The 14613-nt window shown below is 39.6% G+C and overlaps 1 protein-coding gene across 1 annotated transcript in view; it reads left to right on the forward strand.

Moving 5' to 3' along the window:
- SI (sucrase-isomaltase) overlaps window positions 1–14613 on the forward strand; it is a 40258-nt gene that overhangs the window by 1989 nt on the left and 23656 nt on the right. The window contains 17 exon segments of the mRNA XM_027647659.1: window positions 2092–2209; window positions 2290–2399; window positions 3050–3201; window positions 4506–4677; window positions 6043–6142; window positions 6423–6535; window positions 7073–7198; window positions 7916–8047; window positions 8212–8331; window positions 9052–9165; window positions 10890–10974; window positions 11307–11424; window positions 11803–11974; window positions 12612–12728; window positions 13215–13369; window positions 13658–13742; window positions 14483–14539. Coding sequence (XP_027503460.1) covers window positions 2092–2209; window positions 2290–2399; window positions 3050–3201; window positions 4506–4677; window positions 6043–6142; window positions 6423–6535; window positions 7073–7198; window positions 7916–8047; window positions 8212–8331; window positions 9052–9165; window positions 10890–10974; window positions 11307–11424; window positions 11803–11974; window positions 12612–12728; window positions 13215–13369; window positions 13658–13742; window positions 14483–14539 — 2046 coding nt within the window.

Genomic DNA, 14613 nt, shown 5'->3' on the forward strand with positions numbered 1-14613 from the left:
TCCATGATTCTATCATGACTTCTGTTTTTCAGTGCTCTCACATTCAGAAACATTCTGTAATAGTTAGCCTTGAAAGAGTATTATAATTATAATAATTATTATTTTTCATCTTTATTATGTTCTCATCTTCTGATGGAAGCTGGTGGATGCCTGGAATCTTCTTTTTATTGGGGGCAGGGGCAGCTTAGGAGAAAAAAACCAGTGTGATGTGTGACATTTCTGTCAGTCACAGAAGCATAAAAAATTATTAGCCAGCTGTCTCAATCTCTGAGGGAATTCCCAGTTTAATTCCAGATATGACAGTTGCAAAGCTGCTGTCATGCCATGGGTTTTGTTATGATATATAGTTCAATCAAGCCCTGTGGGGGACAGGTTAGGAAAGGTTCAAATCACAGCCTGTTCCTCTGCTCTTGCTGTTCCTTCCCTGCCCCAGGAACATGCACAGCACTGTGGAAGTCATGCAGATCACTTTAATCTTTAATTACTACCTTTGAACCAGTCACCCCACATTAAGTGCTGCACTCATCATACAGGGAGGGAAACAGTGTTGCTCTGGTTGCAACTGTGAGAAAGAATTAAAAATAATCAAATTACAGATCCCAGCAGAAACGTAGGGCCAGGTGCACATTGGAGCACTGGGGGGACCTGCTCTGGAATTAGAGGTAAAATAAATGATTCCTGAATCTGTTCTTTCCTCAGTGGAGAAAGACCAGGCAGCGAATTTCATGGATAATTTCAGAGAGAAATCTCACCTTTAACCCGTGCCCTGAGGAAAGCTGTCAGGTTTCCCCAGCAGAGTCCCAGCCCAGTGATTCCATTCATTCCTGTAGACATTCCCTCCTGGAAGCAATCAGGTTGTCCTTTAGGTTATTCTGACACAGCAACCAGCAGAGCTGGAAAACCACAGGTACCTGCTTAGAATAACATCACTCTTCTGTAGTGGTTTGCACAAATGGTTTTACAATAAACAGCAGCTGGGAAAACCATGATTTGCTGAAGCTCATGTATTGTCTGCCTTGCTTCCCTTATTCACGGAATATGCTCAAGATGAAACCAGAAAACGAGTAGGATTGCAGAGGAGAGAAACAAATAGAAGCAAAAATGAGAGAACAGGAGGAAGACAGAATGGGAGAAACAAAGGAAGAAAGGGAGAAATTAATTTATTAGCTGATCTTAAGGTTGATGAAAGAAAGCAAATATTTATTAGCTATTTGGTGCTGTGGAGAATTTTCATGAACTTTGATTAGACACGCAGAACACACCAGTGAAATCTGAATTCCAGTGAGCAGAGCTAGTGTATTGTTGTTTTGGCTTCTGTTTTTGTTCTCCCAAAATATCCTGCTGGTAAAGGTCTGTTTGAGTTCATGCAACAGCAGAGACAAGCTCTTCTTTTAATCCTCGGTGCTCAGTTCACACTGTACCCCAACATAAACTGTTTCCTCGTATCCAGGATTATTCCTAATTAAGCTTTGACTTTGGTTTTATTGGATGATGGTATCTCTTGTGCTGGTTTTATAGCTCTGAGGCCAGGATCACATCTTTGTTTATACTCAATGATAGCTTTTATAACAACCTCCCCAGTGTCTTTGGTGAACTCTGCTCCTTTCCTCCTTTTGGTCACACTATACTGCATCTCAACTGTGTGTACTATAGTGTGACACTATACTACACAGCTCAAATGTTTCAATAATTATTTTTAAATGTTCAATAATTATTTTTAAATGTTCAATAATTATTTTTAAATTTTCAATAGTTATTTTTAAATGTTCAATAATTATTTTTAAATGTTCAATAATTATTTTTAAACGTTCGGTAATTATTTTTAAATGTTCATTTTGCCTGTGGATCTTGTGGTTTTAAGAAAGGACATATGTTTTATAAGCAAATTTACTCTGAATCCAGAAAGAATCCTCCTTAGTGTGTTCTGTGCCACTGAGTTCCCTCAACAGAGTTTCAAAGAAGGAGCTGATCCGATTGCAGATGTTATTAAGATTACTGGTGTTTGGGGTAAAATGTGCTTTTTTAATGGCTTTAGTGTGGATTTATTTGTGTAACACCAGCTCATTTGTGCCTCCCATGTCCTTATCTCAGGCGACCTGCTCCCGCCGTGGCTGCTGCTGGAGCCCCCTGGCCGACACCAGCGTGCCCTGGTGCTTCTTCTCCCCAAAACACGGGTACAAAGTGCAGTCACAAAAATCAACCACAGCAGGTGAGCTGTGGGCTGGGCTCCCCCACTGCTGCGTGTGCTGATGGCCAGAACAACACGTTAACTTGTGTTTTCCTCCCAAGGATTTGAGGCTACGTTGAAGAGGCTGCCATCACCTTCCCTCTTTGGGAACGACATCCAGACTGTTCTGCTCACGGGGGAGTATCAGACACCAAATCGCTTCCGATTCAAGGTTAATCCTTTTTCTCTGCTGCTCCAAGGCTCGTGTTCTCTGCAAGGCGTGAGGTTGGAGGGCTGGATTGATCCCTCTGAGGCACCCTCATGGTTCCCACTGAAATCCCTGTCTCCTTTCTCTGTCCTCTCTGCTCAGTGCATCAACTTTACCACAGTGGGATTTCTGCACGAAAAATTGGAGACTTTGGAAATCTCAATTTTTATATTATCCACCATTTGTCCTCATCACAGGAAAAAATTGGGTTTAAACATATTTTACTTGCTTTTTATTTGTGGCCTGGCCATACCTCTCAATCATTTTAGCAGACAACATTAACTTTTCCAATTATTCCTGTTTTCTTTGGAAAACTCAACAGTCCATGCCATGAATGTGGGATGTCAATGAGTTCTGGGCTTGAGGAGCTTCTTCTGTGGTAGACTTCATCTTATGGTGGGTTCCTGCTGATCCAGGGAGACAGAGTCAAGTATTATGAGGAAAATGGTCAAAAATTAGTAATTGAATTTGGAAGTGAATAACAATGAAAGCAGAAGAGGAGACTGGGGTAAGGGTGGAAGTACCCTGAGTCAGAACTACGTGCTTATGCTGAAAAATATTTGAATTGGGGATTAGTTTATAAAGGCCCAACACTTCTGTTTAAATATTTGCAGATCACTGATCCTAAAAGACAAAGGTTTGAAGTCCCTCACGAGCATGTGAAAGCATTCACTGGATCTGCAGCCTCCAACCTGAAGTACCAGGTGACACTACAGCAGAACCCCTTTGGCCTCGTGGTGACCAGAGTGAGCAATGGCAAAGTGCTGTGAGTAACTGTGGTGCTCTGCTGGGTGACAGGGGTGCCATTGGTGTTCTCTGAAAGCTGGTGTTGCCACACAGTAGTCTTCTCTTCTTTTGACTGATGGATATTCTGCAAGGAGTCCTGAGAGGTCTTTGGAAGCAAAGTCTGTGCTATGGAGAGCTCTGTCCAAAAGGTTTCAGTTCTGGCTCTCTCTTCACTTCCCTCCAACAGGGGGAAATCTCTACAGCTGCTTTATTCCATCAATTTGGGCAAGTTTTTATTACCTGAAGGACTCCTTGCACATGCAAACCATGTGGGAAAACTCCTGATTGCATCTTTTATCTCCTTTGTTGCAATCATGTTGAATCCCTGAATCACCAAAGCCAGGCTGCCCTTTAGACCTGTGATATCCAGAATAGCTGTGTCATAGAACTGTGTCCAGAACTGCTGAGCTGGTCATATAAGCTGTAAGTTAGATATTTGATGGACTTGTACATTGGATTCTCTCATCCCATTTGCATTCCAAAAATAAATAAATAACCCAACCCAGTGACCATTAAAGAGGGAAAGTGTCAGGATGAACCTGGTGATTAAACCAGCCCAGCAATGATTACCTGTCACAGGGCCAGGTCACTTGGATTACCCAGGTTTCAAGTTTAATTAATTAGGGGTTACTTTTTGCTCTTATTAGTATTGTTTGCTTGCTTAGAATTCCTCTGCAATGATTGATTTGCAATTATAGAGGGCACAGAAGATGGACTTGGTACTCAGTAGTGCATGACTGATTAAACAGGTGTATGGAGGGGGAATAACAAACCCAGTCCAATGGAACTGTGTTGAAGCAGTGCTCTGGAACATTGTCTAAATTTTCCTTAGGCTTTTGTTTAATTTCATAAAAGTTTTGGTCTCTAGAGAAAAAGAAAGATACAATGATACTGGACTCTGAGTATCTAAAGGAAACCGATGTTATCATGGGGTAAGGGCAGCCCCTCAGAGATAAATCCTTGATAAATTTGTTTGCACAAGGGAGGCCTCTTTGAAAAAGTAAAGTGGGAACCAATGTACCGTTACATTTCATTACCAAAATCCTGATTGTCCAGATATTTATAAAATCTGTGAACTTCTATCATAATTTGTCACACTGGAGACCCCAGAAGGATCAGAGTTCTGACAGATATCTGCTGCTATCACCGACTGCAAGAAAACCTGAATGATCTGGGTGGACACCTGAGCCATCCAGACCCAGCTGAAACAACTGAACAGTTCTTGCAGCGATCCTCGCTGAAACACTTTCCCATTGATTGATTATTTTTGTGTTGTTTCACCAGGTTTGACACCACCATAGGCCCCCTGATATATGCTGACCAGTTCTTACAGCTCTCAATCCAACTGCCCAGCAGCAACATTTACGGGGTGGGGGAGCACGTGCACAAGCAGTATCGGCACGACGTCAACTGGAAAACCTGGCCCATGTTGGCCAGGGACATCCCCCCCTCTGGAGTAAGTCTGGTTGTATTTCTCCTCATTCTTTGCAGTTCTGTAACCCAAACCTGTTAGGCATTAACGTATCCACCGGGTTTTTCCCAAAAGACTTCTCGGGCACTGTGTGTTGTCACTGACACACTCGATGGTGCTGATGAACGTTCCCCCATTTCTGATTTTTGTGTCGCCTTGTAGTTGATAACCAGTTGATAAATATTATTAGATGAGAGTCTTCAGCTCCTACTGACAAGTAAAATAAATAACAGAATAATAAATAATTAGTATGTCCTAATGCATAGGATAATAATGCAATGTGTGCAGAGTTCAGTTCAGATACTGCTTTGGTAACATCCTTGTAGCTCACCAAACGATGGAAAAATTCTCTTTAACAGCTGTTTCTTTCCAAGATAAAATATGCCTGTTAGCTGTGATTTCTTCCTTTAGTTTTTCTGGCTGTCTTTTTATGAAAAAATTTCTGGGGCACCCATTTCTCAGTAATTGTGAGACTATTTGTTGCCATTACCTCAATTTCATGAAGCAACAACCCATATGCTTTAACTTAAGAGAGAACTTCAGTGTGTCACTGAAATGGGAGTTGCACTAACAGAAATTAGAGGGTGAGATGACTATATGTAGTTAATTAATGATTTGGAATATGTATCCTTTACCTTGAGACTCCTTCTCACCATTATCTCTGGTTTAAGATAGTTCTCAGCTGAGGCTCCACCGAGTGTAAACTCATTAAGTTTAACTAACAGTGAACAGAATCAAGTTAGGCTGAGTTTAAAACACTCAGGTTCTGGTTCTTAATTAGACCTGGGTTTTCTTTTCAGAAGAAGAAGCACAACTATTGCAACACTTGCCAACATCTCTAAGGGTTTTTGTTGCTAATAATAACAACAGGGAAAAACAAACAAACAAAGAACAACAACACATTGGAAAGGAAAAAAAAAAAAAGAAGCAAAGCACTCTTATTTCCATAGATTAGATATAAAATTATTAGCTTTCAGGATTAATAGAAATATAGATCTACGGTCAAAGGTGATGAAAGCACCTTTCAAGTTCTCCTACTGGCTTGATGTGCACATCTATTACCCAGAAATAGTGCTGCAATATGTGCTGCCTGCCTGCAGATCCATCACATCTGCTCACTTGTATTGTCTATTTATTGAGGAACCTTTGTTTTAATGGAAAATGTTCTCATAAAGGAGAATAATGCCAGGAAAGAGAAAACAGAACTGTAGGGAAGCGTCAGGATTAAAATGTTTGCTGTTTACTCCATTTTAAGTTTCGGGTTCTACCTGTGGTACATTTTGAACTATTGCAGAACAGAGATTGTTGTTTAGATTTTAGTCATCTTACATGTTCTTTTTATCATTTTAGGAAGTGCGTAACTTATATGGAGTTCACACTTTCTTCCTGTGTTTGGAAGACAACACTGGAGCCTCCTTTGGTGTTTTCTTAATGAATAGCAATGCCATGGGTAAGAAATCTTTGTAAAAATTAAAAGATAAAAGCTTGAACAATTGGATTTCTTTTGATTCTCTTCTCTGTAGGATGTAAAGGAATGGAAACCTGGACATTTAAAAGAGTTATCTGAATACATTTATTCTTATTAGAAAGTTCAATTAATGGCTTTGGGTTCTTTGGGTATTTGTGGTTTGTGTTTTTTACTTTAGTAAATTTGCTAATCTGGAAAATTAAGAAGTTATTTTAGAGTGAGATGGTCTTCAGGTTCAGTTTTGTGCACTCTTGTCTGGCAGAGTTTGTGGTGCAGCCTGCTCCAGCAGTGACCTACAGAACCATTGGTGGGATCCTGGATTTCTACATCTTCCTGGGGGACACTCCAGAGCAAGTGGTGCAGGAGTACCTGCAGGTATCTTTACCTACAGAGGTTGTGCATTGAACAGATTGTTTAAAGTTCTTGGGATTTATTTCAGTTTTGTTGTCTCTTTGTATGACAGTGTGTGTTGACCTATTAACTGAAGGCATGACTCAGTATATATCTAACTAAGAATAACCTCTAATATCTCAATAATGTGACTTACTCCTGTAAATCACAGGACAAATTCCTGTGCATAAGGCAATTTTATAGCATAGACAGTGTGCTTACAAGCATGCCATGATTTTATGATCATGAAATATCACTGGTATCTTTTGTACTTCTCAAGATCTACTTAGGTTTCAGTGACATTGTAAGGAATGGTCCTTGTCCCCAGATATTTTTGTTTATTAAAATAAATAATGATTAAAAAATAATAATTAAAAAAAAAAAAAAAAAAACAACCAAGAAAAAATATTGCATTTGGGAGTGAAGGCTCATTTAGTGTGTATTATTCAAGCAGATTTGAGGAATGTGGGTTTAGGGAAACGGGCACTGATGGCACTTGGGATGTTTTCTCTCCCCTTGCAGTTCGTGGGATTGCCAATGTTTCCCTCCTACTGGAGCCTGGGCTTCCAGCTGAGCCGCTATAATTACGGCTCCCTGGAGGAGGTGGTGAATGTGGTGGAGAGGAACAGGGCCATTGGACTCCCCTACGTGAGTATGGGTTGAGGGGGGCAGGAGGAAGGACCCAGAGAGCTGTTGGGCAACTCAGTTGAAATTAGGACATTTCTGGGGGTTTTGTGCATTTTAATGGTAGACCCATTATGAGAAAGTGTAACTTGAACACTGTATTGTAATATTTTTATATATCCACCCAACCATATCCACTTTTCTTCTCATGTCACCTAGTCCATGAAATAAATTTTTTATTGTTCTCTGGAACCATATATTATTCTTAGTGGACAGTCAAAGGTAAAGTACAATTAACTTGTAAAATTAGATTTTAGATGGCATTAACCTGATGTCTTAATAGAATAAAAATATCCTAATATTAAGCCAAGAGTTAAGGAAGGAATGTTTGGATTTAAGGGAATAGCTCTTGAAGTCAGGCAGCTGCAATGACACAGCCACAAGTCCAGGGGTTATTTGAAAGGATGCAAATATATGCATTCATTTAAATTCTGTTAATTTAAATGCAGCTCTTTTTAGGCATGAAAGATGTGTCAGAACAGTTAATTAGGGCTGTAAATCCAAGGTGAGATATTGCTTCCAAGTTGTCCTGACAGCAAACTTTCTACCAGACTGCAATGAAGTCCCAACAGTAAATTCAGTATAAAACAAGAAGGAATTGTCAGAAGAAATTATTTTGGACTAACAGAAAAATCTTTACATCTCACTCCATGTGTAAAAGATGAATTCCTGCTCTTTCAGGATGCCCAGGTCACTGACATTGATTACATGGAGGCAAGGAAAGATTTCACCTATGATGGAGAGAACTTTACAGATCTCCCTAACTTTGCAGAGTATATGCACAACTATGGACAAAAATATATTATCATATTGGTAAGCATTTAATGACCTCCTTTCCCCCTTCAAACACTAATATTATAACTATTATTATACTTTGTTATTCTCTGTAATTATTGCATTTCTTACCTACAATAATTAATGGAGTGTGTGCTGGTTTCTTCTTTTTTTTTTTTTTTTCTGTTTCCTGATTTTTTTAGGATCCTGCCATTAGCACACAAAATCTATTGAATGGAAGTGCATATGGAAGCTACGTCAGAGGAACAGAGAGAAAAGTCTGGATTAATGGATCAGACGGAGTAACACCCTTAGTCGGGGAGGTAATTGTGGTTTTATGCATTTGAACTCCGTATGTTTTCACTATTACAGTTTAATTTAGGGCAGGGGACTCCTTTAAAACTCTCATTTCTAAGTTGCTTCTTTCAGTAAAATTACTACCAGTGAGAGCACTCGGGGTACAAAAATTCTCAACCTTTCTTTTTTCTTTTTTTTTTTTTTCCCCAATTTTTTACATTATAAAGGTGGTTTTTGACATTAAATTTTTTTTGCATTAAAATGAATTACTTTCTTCTCATTTTTAAATTTTAAGTTTATTTTTTCGGTAGAAATAAAATTACACTACAATTAAAGTTACATTACAATTAAATTTACATTACAATTAAAATTACATTTTTTCATGTTAACCCCAAATTTTTTCCACATTGAATGGTAGTTTGAAGGCTCAAGGGACAATCAACCAGCTCCTATTCATTTTCAGTAATAACTGAAGACCCAGCTCCCATATTACCCTTTTAATTTAAAATTTTATCTTATATTGAGAAACTTTTCAGCTGTGTATTGTTCCTTTTATGACTGACAAGAAGAATTACTGACAACTCTAGATCTAAGAAATTCATTCTCTCTCTCCCTTCAAGGTCCCTTCTGTCATCATCAGTTCTGTGATTCTGTGAACACTTTTTAATATAATTTCGTTTATATCATATAATAATATGTAGTTAATATCATAATTTAATTAATTAATTCCCTTTTAATATTTGCAGGTGTGGCCAGGGGAAACTGTATTCCCAGACTTCACTAACCCAGAGTGCACCAACTGGTGGGTGGAGGAATGCAGATTGTTTCATGACACGGTGCCATACGATGGAATCTGGATTGTAAGTAACCCAGGATTGTCATTTTTATTTTTCCTTTCCAAAACAGTCAAGGGCAGATGAATATTAAATTCAATTTGCCCTGAATTTGAAAGGGATTCTTACTCTTAGGAACCTGAAATCTGTGCAGGATGTGTCTGTCTGCTGGTGTCAAACTTTGAGTTCAGATTTGAATTTTAAATTTTGAGTCGTGAATTGTGGCATTTAAATGCTGGGTTTGGGATGTTCAGTGACACTTAAATGCTTCAATTGATGAACCATTGCCGAAAGCTAGTTCATTCCTGTTTTTGGAATGGCAATATTTGGGGACCTGCATCCCTGCTCAGTGAACATGTGCTAAATAGATCCTGAATACAGAATAGAATCCATATAAACTATGGGTTTGTGCTCCAAGTAGCTCATAGAATTCCCACTTAGGGAATCTGCAGTTGCTATTCCAGAGGAGGCTTTGGAAAATTCAGGCTTCCTAGACAAGTTTTTCCACAAAAAGGCTAAAATACAGGCTGGCATGGTGGATTTTAGATACAACTCACAGAAATCAGATGAGATTAAGAACCCTTTTGACTGGTCAGATTAGTTTTGGGTATATTTTAAGGAATAGCCTGTAATAAAGCTGCTCAAAGTGGGTGCCTGAAGGAAATTTGTACTTAAACTACTCAATCCCTACCTCAGCACCTTCTTCCTTCTACTCTGTTTTTCTGATTGTTCTGCTGCCTTTTATTTAAAAATAAATAAATACTCTGGAAGAAAACAAGAATCTACTGAATGTTTTGCCATGCATTTTAAGAAGCTGCATCAGTTTAAAATCAAACTCGAGTCCCTCAGCTGCCCTGTGTGTGGTGGGGTGGCCCAGGGTGGGCGGCAAAGCTGCTCCATCACAGTCCTTCTCAGCTGGAAAGAAAATATAGGGGAGAAAAAAATATAGCAAAAGGTTTGTGGATCAAACTAAGGACAGGGAGGTGGTGGAGTCCCCATCCCGGGAGGTGTTCAAGGAATGACTGGATGTGGCACTCAGTGACAAGGTGGGAATCAGTCACGGGATGGACTCCGTGATCTCAGAGGTCTTTTCCAGCCTTGATGACTCTGGGATTCTGTGACTCTGGGATTCCCATCACTGGCAAAACAGTCTCAATTTGGGGAAAAAATTAATTTCATTTCTTACCAATCAGATCAGAACAGGTGATGAGAAATAAAATCAGTTCTTAAAACCCTTTCCCCTGACCCCTCCGGTCTTCCCGGACTTAACCTCACTCCCAATTTTCTCTGCTTCCTCCTGCTGTGGTACATTGAGGACTCAACAAAATGTCCCAGAATGAGTTTTTCTCACTTATTTTTGCTGAGTCTGTGGTTCCATCAAGTTCAACCATGAAGTGTAAGGCTGCACAGCTCTCTTACAAAGAGCAAATAGTTGGAGTGAAGCAAATTGGTCACTTGACTGCAGCATCTCCAGGATGGATTTGCTCTCTCATTCCATGCTTTCCCTGCAGCACATTCTGGGATGCACATAGAAATGCATTTATTCCACTGTTAAACAAAATGTTCATGGAAGGAGACGGCAAAGTTTGAAATTTAGTGACTTGGAAAATCTCATAAAGGAGAGGTTTAAGAATACCAAGTAATAATTCCTTAAAGGATAAGAGAATACAATGGAAGAAATACAATGGAAGACTTTTTTAGGAAAATATTCTTATGAAAATTTTATTATATCCTGTGTCTTTCCTTTTCAGGATATGAATGAAATATCCAGCTTCGTTCAAGGCTCAATAAATGGTTGTGAACAGAATGACTTAAACTACCCTCCTTACACTCCCAGTAAGTCTTTAATCGGGAAGTAAAATATATTTATAAAAAAATAAATTATGAATTATTGTGAAATTATCTTCAAGAATACAACATGATTTTAGTTTGAACATTCCTATTGATGGAAAATCTATGTCTAATTTAGGTGTAGTTTTTACAAATGCATTTTTCCTCTTGTCAAATTATTTCTGAATATTGTCACTGCCTTATTTATGTCTGATAATATGACACTATCAGAGGAAAAAGGGGCTTTTGAACACCATGACTGTGCATGAAAGAAAAGATTGGAAATATTAAAAATAAGAATATACCTTACAAATAATGTTTTTCTTCCTTTCTTTGAGGAATTGTTGACAGGATGATGTTTTCCAAGACGTTGTGCATGGATGCAGTGCAGAATTGGGGGAAGCATTATGATGTCCACAATCTTTATGGATATTCCATGGGCATAGCAACACAGAAGTAAGAAATGCATCCTAAAATCTTCACAAAAGGGGTTTCAGAGCAGCATATGACCTACATTTTCCAAAACACCAAGGGATTTGACTGCTAAAGGAACACAATTCCTGGGAACTATTGTATTATGTTTAAACCAACTCAGATAAGGCAAAACCTGCTGACTTGAGTTGGTGGGAAAAGCCACAAATTGTTTGTCAGAGCTGTGTAAAAAGATTATTTAAAATAAACATCCTGAACTTTGCTAAAATACACCTTGCAAAACGTAAAGGATCCCACATCCCTGGGATGAATAATTAGTATAAATCAGTGTAAATCTACCTTATGTGGAACTATGAATGTCTGAGTTGTCTTTGTATAATTCCAGTCTCATTTCCTTTTAAGAGCCATCGAGACTGTGTTTCCTGGAAAGAGGAGCTTCATGATTTCAAGGTCTACTTTTATGGGATCAGGAAAGCAAACAGGACACTGGCTGGGAGATAATGCAGCAACGTGGGATCACTTAAAATGGGCAATACCTGGAATGCTGGAGTTCAACCTCTTTGGAATTCCTTATGTATGACATCATTTTGTGCCATCCTTTCAAAACCCAGGGACAAGCAGTAACTCCAGCCCTGTGATAGCACTTTATCTGATCAAGCACTATCCAGTTAACCATCCTACATTTGCAGCTCCAAATTAACCCTCCTTAGGAATCTGGTTTTAGCTTTTTTATTTTTCCCAATCATTGATTTTTGGTTCAGGCTATTATTTTGATTACTGTGTGTCTGTGGTGAGATAAATGTGGGTAACAAATTTACTATTTTATACATCTCAAGCTACCTAACACTAGTGAGAGATGTAAAACGCTGGTTTTCTTATAATTTCAAATTAAATAGTGACATCCATTTATGAGGTAAATAGCCAAATTCCTTTCTATGATTTAAATTTGCATGACTTTGGAGATTTTTGTCCTAATGTCTGCATATTAGCACCAATCAGGAAGGTAAAGATTTGGAATGATGGGTAGTGTTAGCTAGTTGTCAGTTTAATTTTTTGGACAACATAATTGAATTTGGAAGAAAAAAGGCAACCCGAATGTGTTGAGTGGCTCAGTCCCCATGATTATCAATTAAGATTGAATTAATGCACCTTGTGCAGAGATCTGAGATGCAGCATCCTGTGCTTCCAACACATTCTGCTTTTATTTAAAGATTGGAGCAGACATTTGTGGCTTCTTTGACGACACCACAGAAGAACTTTGCAGACGCTGGATGCAAGTGGGAGCATTTTACCCCTTCTCCAGGAATCACAATTCTGAAGGATACATAGTAAGTTGTGCTTTTGCTTAAAAATTGCTTTGTGTTACACAACCACACTTCCTTTAATATCATTTTTAATCATTCCTATCACTGGCCAGTTTGAACACAGCAGAACCTTAAGTTTTCTTTATGAACTCTCACATCTGAGAGGTTCAGCTTCGTAAAGGTTGATTGAGGATACACTAATTTGGCTACAGTGTCTTCAGTAATTCTGACTATTGAGGGCTGTGTGACTCTCGGGAGCCCCTTGGCACCAGCCTGGCTATCAGGATAAAACCTGGACTAACCCTGAAGTTCCCTCTTTGCTGATGGGGAAGGAGGGATGTGCAGGGGGAGCCCAGAGGGGCAGGACCTGAGGCCACACCACCAGGAAGGAAAACCCAGTGCGGAGCCGCACCGTTAAATTCCAACCTCTCTGAAACAGCAGCCACTTCTCCCAGCTTTCACAGAGCATTTTCTAGGTGCTGCAAATAACAAGTTGTTGTTTGTTTTCAGTCTCAAGACCCAGCTGTGTTTGGAGCTGACTCGGTGCTGGTGAACAGCTCCAAGCACTACCTGAACATTCGCTACACACTGCTACCCTACCTGTACACGCTCTTTTACAAAGCTCACACCCGAGGAGACACAGTGGTGCGGCCACTTCTGCACGAGTAAGTTTGCTCATCAGCCTGTGGGACAGTTTTGTAAAAAGAGTTAGGCACATCAGATGCTGTTAGAGACTTTGACACCCATGTACCCTGTGAAAATGGACACTGGAATGTCTATAGACAGCTTCCCAAGACGTGAAATTCCGCTTTGGGGTAATAAGAAGGCAGTTTTTACATGACACCCTTTAGTTAAGATCCTAGACAATCAATACCCTGATACCTTGGGACTGCTGCTGATGGTACAGATCACAAAAAAACCCAGTCACTGCTCTATCCTTCCCATGTGTCCAGGTTCTACAGCGACGAAGCAACGTGGGACATCAGCGAGCAGTTCCTCTGGGGTCCTGGGCTGCTGATTTCCCCCGTGCTTTATCCAGTAGGTTTGGCTGTTTTGGGATCTGTCTTGTAAGCACATGACAAGGCACAGGGACATGTTGAGTCACCACTTTTCCCCCTTAATTTATTGCTCCCAATGAGAAATAATTTTATCCCTGCTGGAATGGAAAATCTTACACTTACCCCACTCCTATATTCCAGTCCTCTCGGGAGTCCAAGGCATCTTGGTGTGATATTCTACTTTACCTCAGCTTCAGATCATCTCTGAATTTCCTTTGGAATCAGTTTCTCTTGCTGCATTTCAGCCTGTCTGTGGCACAACAAGAGACCCAAAAGATCATGACTTGTTCTATGGCAGAATGCTGTAGATAATGATTGTCCATTCCAGCAACACGATTGCCACGGAGAAGCACAAATCATTTGTTAAATACATAAAGGGAAAGCAAAAATCTGAAAGAGGCCAGATCTGAAAAATGTGGAAATAAAGAAGATATAGAGATACTTGTGGATATGATCTGGTTCACTGGGTTAGAAGCATTGTGACTTTGGGTGGCTTGCAATGAGCTGCCACTTGGTAGAGCAGTGATTTAGTTGTCTCCCAGTGGCTTTGCAAATACTGTATTTGGGTTGCTCTCCTCCTTTTTGGGCATCACCCTGAAAACCAGGAATGCACAAGTATCAATGATTTTCTCCCAGTGAACTTTAGTTTTATTGGAATATTGAGTTTATTTGATTAAGTTGCCCTGAAATCTGAGTGTTGTTTCTTTGTTCACCTTCCAGGGTGTGAGTTACACTGATATCTACTTACCTGATGCAATGTGGTACGAGTTTGAGACGGTAAGGAAATGCAGAGGACGCCGTGGGGGTGTTTCCTAAATGGCAATGGGACTAAATTAGATAGGTCTCTGTCA

This window comes from Corapipo altera, unplaced genomic scaffold (assembly GCF_003945725.1).
Source record: "Corapipo altera isolate COAL_440 unplaced genomic scaffold, ASM394572v1 113, whole genome shotgun sequence".
Lineage (NCBI taxonomy): Eukaryota > Metazoa > Chordata > Aves > Passeriformes > Pipridae > Corapipo > Corapipo altera.